This window comes from Heterodontus francisci, chromosome 5 (genome assembly GCF_036365525.1).
Source record: "Heterodontus francisci isolate sHetFra1 chromosome 5, sHetFra1.hap1, whole genome shotgun sequence".
NCBI classification, from domain to species: Eukaryota; Metazoa; Chordata; class Chondrichthyes; order Heterodontiformes; family Heterodontidae; genus Heterodontus; species Heterodontus francisci.
In genome coordinates, this window is record NC_090375.1 from 131,729,826 (window position 1) to 131,743,814 (window position 13,989).

Below are 13,989 nucleotides of genomic sequence, written 5' to 3' on the forward strand. Positions count from 1 at the left end.
GGTCTTTTTACTGGTTACTGAGCTAACTTACAAATCCAGCTCATGGCGCTGAACCAAGATTGACATCCCAGTTCTGTTGCTTCAATGCAATCTCAAAGCTTTGTACAGCCAAGTGGCTCTTATGATTCACCAATGTGCCTCAGCAGTCCTGCTACTCCATTTGCCTCTGTGCTTCAGTTCATATCCCAGAGATTACAGTCATGGAAGGGAGTAAAGATCAAGGTAAAGGACACAAAGAGTTTGTAAAAATCCATAGATGTGATAGAAAGCGAACTTATGCCTGTATGAGTTGTTGTTCTAGCCGTAGTCTAAAGGACCATAGGCATCTCTCCCCATTAGAGAGATACAGTTGGTAATATATAGCTTGAGGGGCACTACTGCACAAGCATGGGGCAACGCAAGAAGACAGGCCTCCATGAACTACCACAGCTGGTCATAGAGCCCATTGTGTCTGTGCCGGCCGTCAAGCACCTAACTATTCCAATCCCATGTTCCAGCACTTGGCCCGTAGCCCTGTATACTATGACGTTTCAAGTGCTCATCTAAATACTGCTTAAATGTTGTGAGGGTTCCTGCCTCTACCACCCCTTCAGGCAGTGCGTTCCAGACTCCAAACACCCTTTGGGTGAAATTTTTTTTTCTCAAATCCCCTCTAAACCTCCCTCCCCTTACCTTAAATCTATGCCCCCTGGTTATTGACCCATCCGCTAAGGGAAAAAGTTTCTTCCTATCTAACCTATCAATGCCCCTCATAATTTTGTATACCTCAATCGTGTCCTCCCTCAGCCTTCTCTGCTCTAAGGAAAACAACTCTAGCCTTTTCAGTCTCTCTTCATAGCTGAAATGCTCCAGGCCAGGCAACATTCTGGTGAATCTCCTCTGCACCCTCTCCAGTGCAATCACATCCTTCCTATAGTGTGCTGCCGAGAACTGTACACAGTACTCCAGCCGTGGCCTAACTAGCATTTTATTAGCTCCATCATAACCTCCCTGCTCTTACATTCTATGCCTCGGCTGATAAAGGCAAGTACCCCATATGCCTTCCTAACCATCTTATCTACCTGTGCTGCCACCTTCAGTGATCTATGGACAAGTGCACCAAGATCCCGCTGACCTTCTGTACTTCCTAGGGTCCTACTATCCATTGTATATTCCCTTGCCTTGTTAGTCCTCCCAAAATGCATCACCTCACACTTCTCAGGATTAAATTCCATTTGCCACTGCTCTGCCCATCTTACCAGCCCATCTACATCGTCCTGCTTTCCTCCTCACTATTTACGACACACCAATTTTCGTGGCATCTGCAAACTTACTGATCATACCTCCTATATTCACGTCTAAATCATTAATGTACACTACAAACAGCAAGGGTCCCAGCACCGATCCATGCGGTACACCACTGATCACAGGCTTCCACTCGCAAAAACAACCCTCGACCATCACCCTCTGCCTCCTGCCACGAAGCCAATTTTGGATGCACTTTGCCAAATTGCCCTGGATCCCATGGGCTCTTACCTTCTTAATCAATCTTCCATGCAGGACCTTAGCAAAAGCCTTACTGAAGTCCATGTATACTACATCAACTACTTTATCCTCACCCACACATCTAGTCACCGCCTCGAAAAATTCAATCAAGTTAGTTAGACACAATCTCCCCCTGACAAAGCCATGCTGACTATCCCTGAATAATCCGCCTCTCCAAGCGGAGATTAATCCTGTCCCTCAGAATTTTTTGCAATATTTTCCCAACCACCGATGTTAGACTCACCGGCCTGTAATTACCTGGTTTATTCTTGCTACCCTTCTTGAATAATGGTACCACATTCACTGTCCTCCAGTCCTCTGGCACCTCTCCTGTGGCCAGAGAGGATCTGAAAATTTGTGTCAGAGCCCCTGCAATCTCCTCTCTTGCCTCACATAACCACCTGGGATACATCTCATCTGGGCCTGAGGATTTATCCACTTTTAAGCCTGCTAAAACAGCTAATACTTCCTCCCTTTCGATGCTAATATGTTCAAGTATATCACAATCCCCATTCCTGATCTCTACACCTACATCGTCCTTCTCCATAGGAAACACAGATGCAAAGTCATCATTTAAAACCTCACCTATGTCCTCCAGCTCCACACAGATTGCCACTTTGGTCCCTAATGGGCCCCACTCTGTCCCTGGTTATCCTCTTGCCCTTAATATACTTATAAAACGCCTTAGGATTTTCCTTTATCTTGCTCGATAGTGTTTTTTCATGTCCCCTCTTCGCTCTCCTGATTACTTTTTTTAGTACCCCCCTACACTTCCTATCATCCTCTAGTGCCTCTGCTGTTTTCAGCACTCCAAATCTGCCATAAGCCTCCTTTTTTTCCTGATCCAATCTTCTATATCCCTTGACATCCAGAGTTCCCTGGACTTGTTGGTCCTTCCCTTCACCTTCATGGGAACATGCTGGCTCTGGACTTTCACTATTTCCTCTTTGAATGACTCCCACTGGTCTGATGTAGACTTTCCTACAAGTAGCTGCTCCCAATCCACTTTGGCCAGATCCTCTTTTATCATATTGAAATCAGCCTTCCCCCAAGTCAGTACCTTTATTTCAGGCCCGTCTTTGTCCTTTTCCATAACTACCTTAAATCTTACAGAGTTATGGTCACTATCCCCAAAATGCTCCCCTACTGACACTTCTACAACTTGTCCAGCTTCATTCCCTAGGATTAGGTCCTGTACTGCCCCTACTCTTGTAGGACAGGTTATAGGTCTAACAAAGGCAATGAGAAATTTCCAACTTAGTGGGAAATATTAAGTAACCTTCTCAGTACTGATTTTAAAGAGCTCAAAAGGGAGGTATCCTTGCATTCTGTAGAAGCTGGTTTTAGCAATGCACTGTTGAAATTCTTCAAAAACAGTGCTACTGAAAAAGACAGCGGCAGGCTTGTATTTAACATCCAAATGAGATGCTGCCGAGTAGTCTGTTTGCAAATCAACAATACAGACACTGTAGAAAATGCACACCTTGTAAATGCTCTATATGCATGTTATACAGGATTACAATATCAAACTTTTAATTAGAGATTAAATGCTTCTGGATAATTCCAAGATTTTTAATTTAATTAATTCTTTCTACAAAACACCTTCACCAACTGAGAAAACAGGCTGAAGACTTTCTGCCAAGTTTCCACCAGTATTGTTCTACACTCCAGATCTGTGCTATAAAAATATTGTGCCAGAGCAACCTTGCACAACCGTCCCTTCAATTGTACCCTCCCTTTGAGCATGCAACATGCAACTATGTCATGTATGAAAAGCCCAAACCTCCATCCTACCAATAAATGTCACAACTCATTGATGCTTCAACACTCTGAGCCACAATATTGTATCCACAGCATAATTACCCTTATTTTTATAGTAGCTTTTCAATATAAATAGTGTACATGACACTGGTATTCAAGCCATTCCAGATATATATAGAACAAAATCACAAAAACATGCAGAAAAGACAGCAGAGCAAAATAGTTGGAATATTCAGAATTTTTAATCATTTATGGGATGTGCGCATCGCTGGTAAGGCCAGTGTTTAATGCCCATCCCTATTTACCCTTGAGAAAATGGTGGTGAGCCGCCTTCTTGAACTGCTGCAATCCTTGTGGTATAGGTACACCCATACTGCTCTTAGGTGGGGAGTACCAGGATTCTGACCCAGTGATGATGCAGGAACGATGATATATTTCCAATCCAGGGCAGTGTGACTTGGAGGGGGAACTCAGAAGTGGTGTTCCCATGCGTTCTTCTAGGCGATAGTGGTTAGAGGTTGGCAGTTTGGGAGGTGCTGTCAAAGAAGCCTTGTGCATTGCTACAGTACATCTTGTAGATGGTACACTGCTGCCACTGTGCAGTGGCGGTGGAGGAAGTGAGTGTTTAAGGTGATGGACAGACTGCTTTTTTCTGGATGGTGTCAAGCTTCTTGAGTGTAGTTCGAACTGCGCTCATCCAGGCAAGTGGAGAGTATTCCATCACATTCCTGCCTTGTGCCTTATAGATGGTGGACAGGCCTCTGACCTGCTGTCGTAGCCACAGAATTTATGTAGCTAGTCCAGTTAGGTTTCTGGTCAATGGTAAGCCCCAGGATGTTGGTGGGAGATCCGATAATGGTAATGCCATTGAATGTCAAGGGGAGATGGCTAGATTCTCTCTTGTTGGAGATGGTTATTGCCTGACACTTGTGTGGCATGAATGTCATTTGCCACTTATCAGCCCAAGCCTGAATGTTGTCCAGGTCTTGCTGCATGCCAACACGGACTGCTTCAATATCTGAGGAATTGTGAATGGCACTGAACACTGTGCAATCAGTGAATATCCCTACTTCTGACCTTATGATGGAGGGAAGGTCATTCATGAAACAGCTAAAGATGATTCATCCTAGGACACTATCTTGAGAATTTCCTGCAGTGATGTTCTGGCTGAGATAATTGGCCTCGAACCACATTCTGTCTTTCTGCTAGGTGTGACTGCAACCAATGGACAGCTTTCCCTCTGACTTCAATTTTGCTAGGGCTCCTTGATGTCACACTTGGTTAAATGCTGCTGTGATGTCAGTGGCAGTCATTCTCACCTCACCTATGGCATTCAGTTCTTTTGTCCATGTTTGAACCAAGGCTGTAATGAGGTCTGGAGTCAAGTGGTCCTGGCAAAACCCAAACTGAACATCGGTGAGCAGGTTATTGCTGTGTAAGTGCCGTGTGATCACAGTATCAACAACACCTTCCATCACTTTGATGACTGAGAGTAGACTGATGGGGCAGTAACTGACCTGACTGGATCTGCCCTGCTTTTTGTAGAGAGAACATACCTGGGCAATTTTCCACATTGTCAGGTGGATACCAGTGTTCTAGTCGTAGTGGAACAGCTTGGCTGGAGGAATGACTAGTTCTGGAGCAGAGGTCTTCAGCATTACAGCTTGGGATGTTGTTAGGGCCCTGAGCCTTTGCTGCATCCAGTGAGCTCAGCCATTTCCTGGTATTATGTGGAGTGAATTGAACTGGCTAAAGACTGACTTCTGTAATAATGGGAACTTCAGGAGGAAGACCATCCACACTTCAGCCTGGTCTTTTGCACTGACAGGCTGGGCTCTGCCATCATTGAGGTTCGGAATGTTCATGGAGCCTCCTCCTCCAGTTGGGTGTTTAATTGTCCACCACATTCACAATGGGATGTGGCAGGACTGCACAGTTTTCACCTGATCCACTATTTGTGGGATTGCTTATCGCTTTCTTATAGCATGCTGCTTCAGCTGTTTAGCATGTGTGTAGCCCCGGGGATGTAGCTTCACCAGGTTGGCACCTCATTTTTCGTTACATCTGGTGCTACTCCAGGCATGCTCTTCTACACTCCTCATTGAACCAGGATTGGTCCCTTGGCCTGATGGCAATGGTTGCGCAAGGGATATGCCGGGACATGAGGCTACAACATGAGATGGAATACAATTCTGCCACTGCTGATAGCTCACAACACCTCATGCAATTACCGCTCCATCAGTCTACTCTCAATCATCAGTAAAGTGATGGAAGGTGTCATCAACAGTGCCATCAAGCAGCACTTGCTTAGCAATAACCTGCTGTGATGCTCAGTTTGGGTTTCGCCAGGGCCACTCAGCACCTGACCTCATTACAGCCTTGGTTCAAACATGGACAAAAGAGCTGAACTCAAGAGCTGAGGTGAGAGTGACTGCCCTTGATATCAAGGCAGCATTTGACCGAATATGGCATCAAGGAGCCCTAGCAAAACTGGAGTCAATGGGAATCAGGGGGAAAACTCTCTGCTGGTTGGAGTCATACCTAGCACAAAGGAAGATGGCTGTGGTTGTTGGAGGTCAATCATCTGAGCTCCAGGACATCACTGCAGGAGTTCCTCAGGGTAGTGTCCTAGGCCCAACCATCTTCAGCTGCTTCATCAATGACCTTCCTTCAATCATAAGGTCAGAAGTGGGGATGTTCGCTGATGATTGCACAATGTTCAGCACCATTCGCAACTCCTCAAATACTGAAGCAGTCCGTGTAGAAATGCAGCAAGACCTGGACAATATCCAGGCTTGAGCTGATAAGTGGCGAGTAACATTTGCGCCACACAAGTGCCAGGCAATGACCATCTCCAACAAGAAAGAATCTAACCATCTCCCCTTGGCATTACCATCGCTAAATCCCCCACAATCAACATCCTAGGGGCTACCATTGACCAGAAACTGAACTGGAGTAGTCATATAAATTCTTTTTCTTTTCTTTCTTTTGGGCCTCCTTATCTCGAGAGACAATGGATACGCGCCTGGAGGTGGTCAGTGGTTTGTGAAGCAGCGCCTGGAGTGGCTATAAAGGCCAATTCTGGAGTAACAGGCTCTTCCACAGGTGCTGCAGAGAAATTTGTTTGTTGGGGCTGTTGCACAGTTGGCTCTCCCCTTGCGCCTCTGTCTTTTTTCCTGCCAACTACTAAGTCTCTTCGACTCGCCACAATTTAGCCCTGTCTTTATGGCTGCCCGCCAGCTCTGGCGGATGCTGGCAACTGACTCCCACGACTTGTGATCAATGTCACACGATTTCATGTCGCGTTTGCAGACGTCTTTATAACGGAGACATGGACGGCCGGTGGCTACAAGAGCAGGTCAGAGGCTAGGAATCCTGAGGCGAGTAACTCACCTTCTGACTCCCCAAAGCCTGTCCACCATCTACAAGGCACAAGTCAGGAGTGTGATGGAATACTCTCCACTTGCCTGGATGGGTGTAGCTCCAACAACACTCAACACCATGCAGAACAAAGCAGCCCGCTTGATTGGCACACTATCCACAAACATTCACTCCCTCCACCACCGATGCACAGTGGCAGTAGTGTGTACCATCTACAAGATGCACTGCAGCAACGCACCAAGGCTCCTTCAACAGCACCTTCCAAACCCGTGACCTCTACCAACTGGAAGGACAAGAGCAGCAGATGCATGGGAACATCACCACCTGCAAGTTCCCATCCAAGTCACACACCATCCTGACTTGGAACTATATCGCTGTTCCTTCACTGTCGCTGGGTCAAAATCCTAGAACTCCCTTCCTAACAGCACTGTGGGTGTACCTACCTCACATGGACTGCAGCGGTTCAAGAAGGCAGCTCACCACCATCTTCTCAAGGGCAATTAGGGATGGGCAATAAATGCTGGCATAGCCAGTGACGCCCACACCCCATGAATGAATAAAAAAAATGCATGCCCAGTTTTAAGTTGTTAAATCAGTTCTTAATCTATCCCATTTAGCACAGTGGTAGTGCCACAGAACACAAAGGTGCATGTCCTCAGTGTGAAGATGGGACTTCAATTCCACAAGGACTGCGGTGGTCACTCCTACCAATACGGTCATGGACAGATGCACTTCCAGACTGGTCGACTGGTGAGGACGAGTTCAATTAGGTTTTCCCCTAGTGTTGGTTCTCTCGTCACCTGCTGCAGGCCCAATCTGCTGGCTCTGTCCTTCAGGACTCAGCCAAGAATGGTGTTACCAGGCTACTCTTGCTGATGAACACTGAAATCCCCCATTCTGTGCCCTTGCAGCCCTTAGTGCTGCTTTCAAATGGTGTTCAACATTGAGGACTATCATGTAGGTGGTAAACAGCAGGAGATTTCCTTGCTCTAGCTTGACCTGATGCCATGAGACTTCATGGGATCCAGCATCAATGTTCAGGACTCCCAGGCCCACTCCCTCCCAAATGTATACCACTGTGCGTGGCCTCTGGTGGATCTGTCCTGCCAGTGGGTAGGACATACCCAGGGATGATAAAGACGACATCTGGGATATTGGCTGAAAGGGATAATTATGTGAGTATGTCAGGCTGTTACTTAGGACAGCTCTCCAAATTTTGGCACATGTCCCCAGATATGTTTGGGTGCTGTGATAGGAGAGTTAATTAATTGGAGGGCTGAACTTTGACGGTCTTTGTTAGTCCTTAGCGTTTCCTGTGTTTACAGGAGTTATATTCAAGAAGTTTAAGATTCTGGTCCCATAACACTAAATCCAAACAGCATACAATATTCATAAATAATAAGTTACAATATTGTTGTCAAACATCATAAACAAGAAAGGTACATCAACATGTATCTCAAAAGTCCCTTATGTTCCCAGTGATCCTGAGAGTCATTTTCATAAGACATCTAGCTTTATTCCAACTACATACTTCTATGCCAATGTAACAGGAAATACTATCAACCACTGCATTAATACTGATCAAAACTGACACTTTATACATTGCACTGTACCATGTATGCTATTTTATTACATTTCCCTGAAGAAATATTTCCTTTATGTTAGTAAACAAATATATTCCTCAACTGCAACAGTGAGCGTTTTTACCTTACAGCTCCAAGGAGTACAAACTGACAAAGACAGGAGAAGTGAAACCCAGGGTCATGCCCTTTGCTTGTGCCCAGGCCAAAAGACCAGGAATGATGGACATTGCATATTCAACTATTTTGGTTTATTAGGCCCTTCCCTCTTCATTCTTCTAGGTTGTGTTGGAGGACATAGTGGAAGAAACATCAGCTAAACCACAGCCGCACCCCAGGGTGCTTGTCTTTCATTCAATCAAGGCTTGATTAATTGCAGAGTTTAATTACATCTCCAGTAAACAAGCACGCCACATACTGCGGCTGCTCGACAAAAACCCAAGGTTGCTAAATGGGAAGGGGAAAAAACATTGCATCTCCGATCACAGAATTTTGGCGCGAATTTTCTGGGCTTTCCGATGGCTTTTTATTTACGTTCCTGCATGTTTTCTGCTACGTGTGTAACGGAGCTGCTGCACTTTCTCCGAAAGCTCCTGGTGGGTGCCCTGGCTCCACTGCACAGGTGGACATCGCAAGAGGGCAAACCATTTGCAAACCCGACCCAAACACTGCACTTTCCACTCTCTCTCTCTCCTTTGCATCTGTTTAAGATGCTGATCGCTTTCACGACTCTTACAAAAAATGGTCCCTGCATGAAATGTAAACTCTAATATTTCATAAAAGGCTGCTGGGGATTACTCTGACTTGGTGTCACTGTTGAAGACAAACATAAAGAAAACCCAACAGCAGATAGGTTAGGATTAAGGTCCAGCTATTACCAAATAACACTGAGATCTGTGATGGGTTAGGGAATTAACCTTTCTAACTAACTATCCGGGGTCATCAGAAGAATGAATGACCCGCCCTCCTGAGGTCCACAGGACAGCACTGAGGGTTTGAAGCCTCCAAATGTCCCGGAAGCAGTGAGCAGTGGGTCGGGTGGGCTGCAGTCGCTGCATCTCAGCAGATGGCCGGTGTTGTCGGTGTTGCTGCTTTTGCCTCTTGTTAGTGGTGTGGCAATATTAGGATGCGCAGGATTGCAAACACAGACACAAACCAGGCACATTTCCAGTTCACATTCACATCCAGTTACACACCTTCTCTCTGCATTTCAGCTGCACTTTGTTGCTGTGGTTGTGGAAGCCGGGTCCCACCACCACAATCTCCTCCTCCGGGTATTCCCTCAAGGTGCCATCCTCCAGCATCACCGTGTAGAGGTTGCACCGGCCCCCGGACTCCTTGCTTTGGCATTTGAACGCCTGGATCACCCCGGGGATGAGCTGCCCATCCCCGGCCGGACTCGGAGCGCAAACCCGGCTGCCCAAAATCGACCTCTTTGCAGAACGGCGAGCTTGCATCGCGACCTTTCTCCCCCTTTTACTTCTTTCTATTGTAAGTAATCAGATGCAAAGATGCAACTGCAAAATAATTAAAGTTAAAATATATATTTTTTAAACCCAAGCCGCAAACCGCCCGGCGTTCAGGGCAGAGTTGTTTGTTTTCATAGCCTTCGCAAAGCTGACATTGCAACTTGTAAAATGAGGAGTGGAATTCGACAAAAACGGCGGAATGACTGATCCATTACTTTAAAACTACGATGATTCTTGAGAAAATGAAACTATAAAGTGAAGCCCAAATGAACAAGTTAGTTAGAACTGAGATTCTTCCTGAATAATTGTAATATAAAGAAGCAAAGTAATAATTTGAATGGAAGATTAAAAAGTTGAGATCATTTGACTTCTCCAATTCAAACGCATTTCTTCACTCCGAGTAAAATAAGTATTAAATAGATACTTTTTCTCTCCCTATGTTATTTTAACCCATTTAATGATCACTTGAACACTCCGCTGGTAAAAAATAAGTACTCAGATCCGTGCAGAAAGACGGATAAAGCCTGATTCATTTGCAAGCTATTCATTCTTTCCGAGTCCAATGCTGAATCCGGTTTGAGTGTTTCCGTGTTTTCCTTGAGATTTCCCCTGCGTACCGGCGGAATGCTCTCCGCCCTCTCTGTGTAAACATGTGCAGCTCCAGGTGGTGCCCCGAACCCATTGGTTGCAGCAGGGCACTCCTCCAGCACTAACTCAATGCCTAATTGTAGCTGTCAAAGGTATACACGGACCTAACTCCAGCACACACAGCCAGGCAGGGGATACTGGACTGCCCCGCTCTCAGCCCACTGCTCGGGCGTGTTGCTGTCGGTCTCAATACCCTGGGTCGGGAGGTTGAGAGGACAAACATAAACCGGGGTCCCTGAACTTGACCACTAGCCAGTGAGTGCTTGTGATAAGCACGTGTGTCTGTGTGCATGTCTGTTGAAGACTGATTGGGCCTTGTTGCTCCCATGTTAGAGAACAAGCTGCCAAAATTCATTGTTCTCGTCCAAACAAGACAAATGGCAAATAGTAACTTGCCTGAACGTTGACGGTGCGTATCGGTATTCCAGCATGAGTCAAAACTGGGGGAAGAAAAGAAAGGATACTGCCTAAGAAGTTGTTAAATTTCCTATTTACTCTCAGTGCAAGAGATCGGGAACCTGATTTGTGCAAGGGTTATTACACTGGTGGATACCTTCAACATGTGTTTAACAAATTCCGATTCAGTATTCCATTTAGCAATTGTATCTTCCAAAATTTAGTTATTAAAATGTATACTTACATTTCAGCTGAGGAATTTTTGTAATCTTTTTTCTGTGGCAGAGCAGAACACGATGGTAACAATGCAGAAACTTCTCTAATGACTCGGTGAGTAAAAGGCAGCACAGCAGTATGGTGCTCAGCTGATTTTGCTGCTTTGACCATTCAGGTAACAATAAGGATTTTTGTTTTGACCCAGTAGAAATGTGCATGTGAGATGTGAGGTGAAGAGAAGATGTGATTGTGATACTACCCACAGCCACATCTCATTCTTCCTATTTGGATTCTCAGATGAAAAATGACGATTAAAGCAAGATACCAGAGAACTGCCAATGTTCTGGACTTGTACCCCACAAATCATCAATTTCAAGGAGTTTTTTTAAATTCAAAAGTTAGAAAAAGGGCTGCATAATATTCAGCGACAGTATATATGCCATCAAGCAGCACTTGCTTAGCAATAACCTGCTCAGTGATACCCAGTTTGGGTTCCGACAGGGCCACTCAGCACCTGACCTCATTACAGCCTTGGTTCAAACATGGACAAAAGAGCTGAACTCAAGAGCTGAGGTGAGAGTGACTGCCCTTGACATCAAGGCAGCACTTGACCGAATATGGCATCAAGGAGCCCTAGCAAAACTGGAGTCAATGGGAATTAGGGGGAAAACTCTCTGCTGGTTAGAGTCATACCTAGCGCAAAGGAAGATGGCTGTGGTTGTTGGAGGTCAATCATCTGAGCTCCAGGACATCACTGCAGGAGTTCCTCAGGGTAGTGTCCTAGGCTCAACCATCTTCAGCTGCTTCATCAATGACCTTCCTTCAATCATTAGGTCAGAAGTGGGGATGTTCGCTGATGATTGCACAATGTTCAGCACCATTCGCGTCTCCTCAAATACTGAAGCAGTCCGTGTAGAAATGCAGCAAGACTTGGACAATATCCAGGCTTGGGCTGATAAGTGGCAAGTAACATTTGCGCCACACAAGTGCCAGGCAATGACCATCTCCAACAAGAGAGATTCTAACCATCTCCCCTTGACATTCAATGGCATTACCATCGCTGAATCCCCCACTATCAACATCCTAGGGGCTACCATTGACCAGAAACTGAACTGGATTAACCATATAAATACCGTGGCTACCAGAGCAGGTCAGAGGCTAGGAATCCGGCAGCGAGTAACTCACCTCCTGACTCCCCAAAGCCTGTCCACCATCTACAAGGCACAAGTCAGGAGTGTGATGGAATACTTTCCACTTGCCTGGATGGGTGCAGCTCCAACAATCAAGAAGCTCGACACCATCCAAGACAAAGCAGCCCGTTTGATTGGCACCGCATCTACAAACATTCACTCCCTCCACCACCGACGCACAGTGGCAGCCGTGTGTACCATCTACAAGATGCACTGCAGCAACGCACCAAGGCTCCTTAGACAGCACCTTCCAAACTCGCGACCGCTACCACCTCGAAGGACAAGAGCAGCAGATGCATGGGAACATCACTACCTGCAAGTTCCCATCCAAGTTCCACACCATCCTGACTTGGAACTATATCGCCTTTCATTCACTGTTGCTGGGTCAAAATCCTGGAACTCCCTTCCTAACTGCACTGTGGGTGTACCTACCTCACATGGGCTGCAGCGGTTCAAGAAGGCAGCTCACCACCACCTTCTCAAGGGCAATTAGGGATGGGCAATAAATGCTGGAATAGCCAGTGACGCCCACTTCCCATGAATGAATAAAAAAAAATATGATTCCAGCATTTGGTTGGTAGTGGTTGAAGAGAATGCAATGATGTGTTGTGCATCCCTGCTAGTTATTAGTAAATGGTACAGATGTTTGCTTTATTCGATGTTATTTGTTTTATAATTGATGTTCGCAAGCAATTAAATGTATATTGTTTTAATTATTTATACCTATAGGTAGCTTTATAATTTAATTATAATTAAAGGTGATATGGAGGATACTGGGAGAAAGCAACACAATGTTTGAGTATTTAGTGTCAATCATGTAATGCAGATATAATTTATTTGAGGTACTGATACTACAGAAAGCTCAGATGAAGTTAGTAGTGGGAGTTGCTATTTTTAAATTGACAGTTCCTAATACTGAGGAAAGGCACACTGACTTTTTCTAAATGCAGGTGGTTCACAGGACAGCAGTTTCATTTGGGTTTTTATAATCAAGTAACTTTAATAAATTCCATATTCTATACATATGAGACAGCAACTATTTATCACACAATTGGCAAGGTTGTATGTTTATCATGGGCTATATTTGTTGCATGGGGTCCCTGATGATCTTTGAAGTTGGGTTGGATCAACTAGGTCGTTGCACCAACTGATAGCAGAAAGTGGACGCAAACGAGCCTTGCCAGGGATGAGACAGTAACACAGTTTCATTATCACACAAAACATACAAGTACGATTTACATTTATATAGCACCATTAACACAGGAAAACATCCCATGCATTTCACAGGAGCATAAAGACAAAAATTCATATTGAGCCAAAGATGGAGATATTAGGACAGGTGTTTAAAAGTTCAGTCAGAGGTAAGTTTTAAGGAGCATCTAAAGGAGGAGAGAGGTGGAGAGACTGATAGGTTAAGGGACTGATTTCCATAGCCTAAGGTCCAGACTGCATCCTCCTCCCTGGCTATTGTCTGAGGCTGAATTACACTGTTCGCAACCTTGGCATCCTATTGAACGTCATATCCTCTCCATCTTCAAGATCGCTACTTCCACCTCGGTAATAGCCCCATTCTTCATCCCTGCCTCAGCTCATCTGCTGCTGAAACTCTCATCCATGCCTTTATTACCTTTAGTGAGAACTATTTCAATGCTCTCAACAAAAGCATTATCAGTTCTGTCATGATCATGGGAAATGCAGCAATGGAAATATAAAAAATAAACTGGAGAGTTATTTTAAAACAAACATTTTAAAAGACTGGAACACTTGCCTTCAACAAGATGGAGGGCAAGGTCACATGACATCCCCTTTCTCCTGCACTAAAAT

At 45.2% G+C, this 13,989-nt stretch overlaps 1 protein-coding gene across 3 annotated transcripts in view; it reads right to left on the reverse strand.

The window, feature by feature from the left end:
* Nucleotides 1-9,864, reverse strand: part of znf704 (zinc finger protein 704) — a 253,873-nt gene extending 244,009 nt beyond the window's left edge. For all 3 annotated transcript variants that reach the window (XM_068032099.1, XM_068032098.1, XM_068032100.1), the window contains exon 1: nt 9,443-9,864. In XM_068032099.1, the coding sequence (XP_067888200.1) occupies nt 9,443-9,703 (261 nt within the window). In that variant the 5' untranslated portion in view covers nt 9,704-9,864. The remainder of the gene's footprint in view (nt 1-9,442) is intronic.
* Between the last annotated feature and the right edge of the window lie 4,125 nt (nt 9,865-13,989).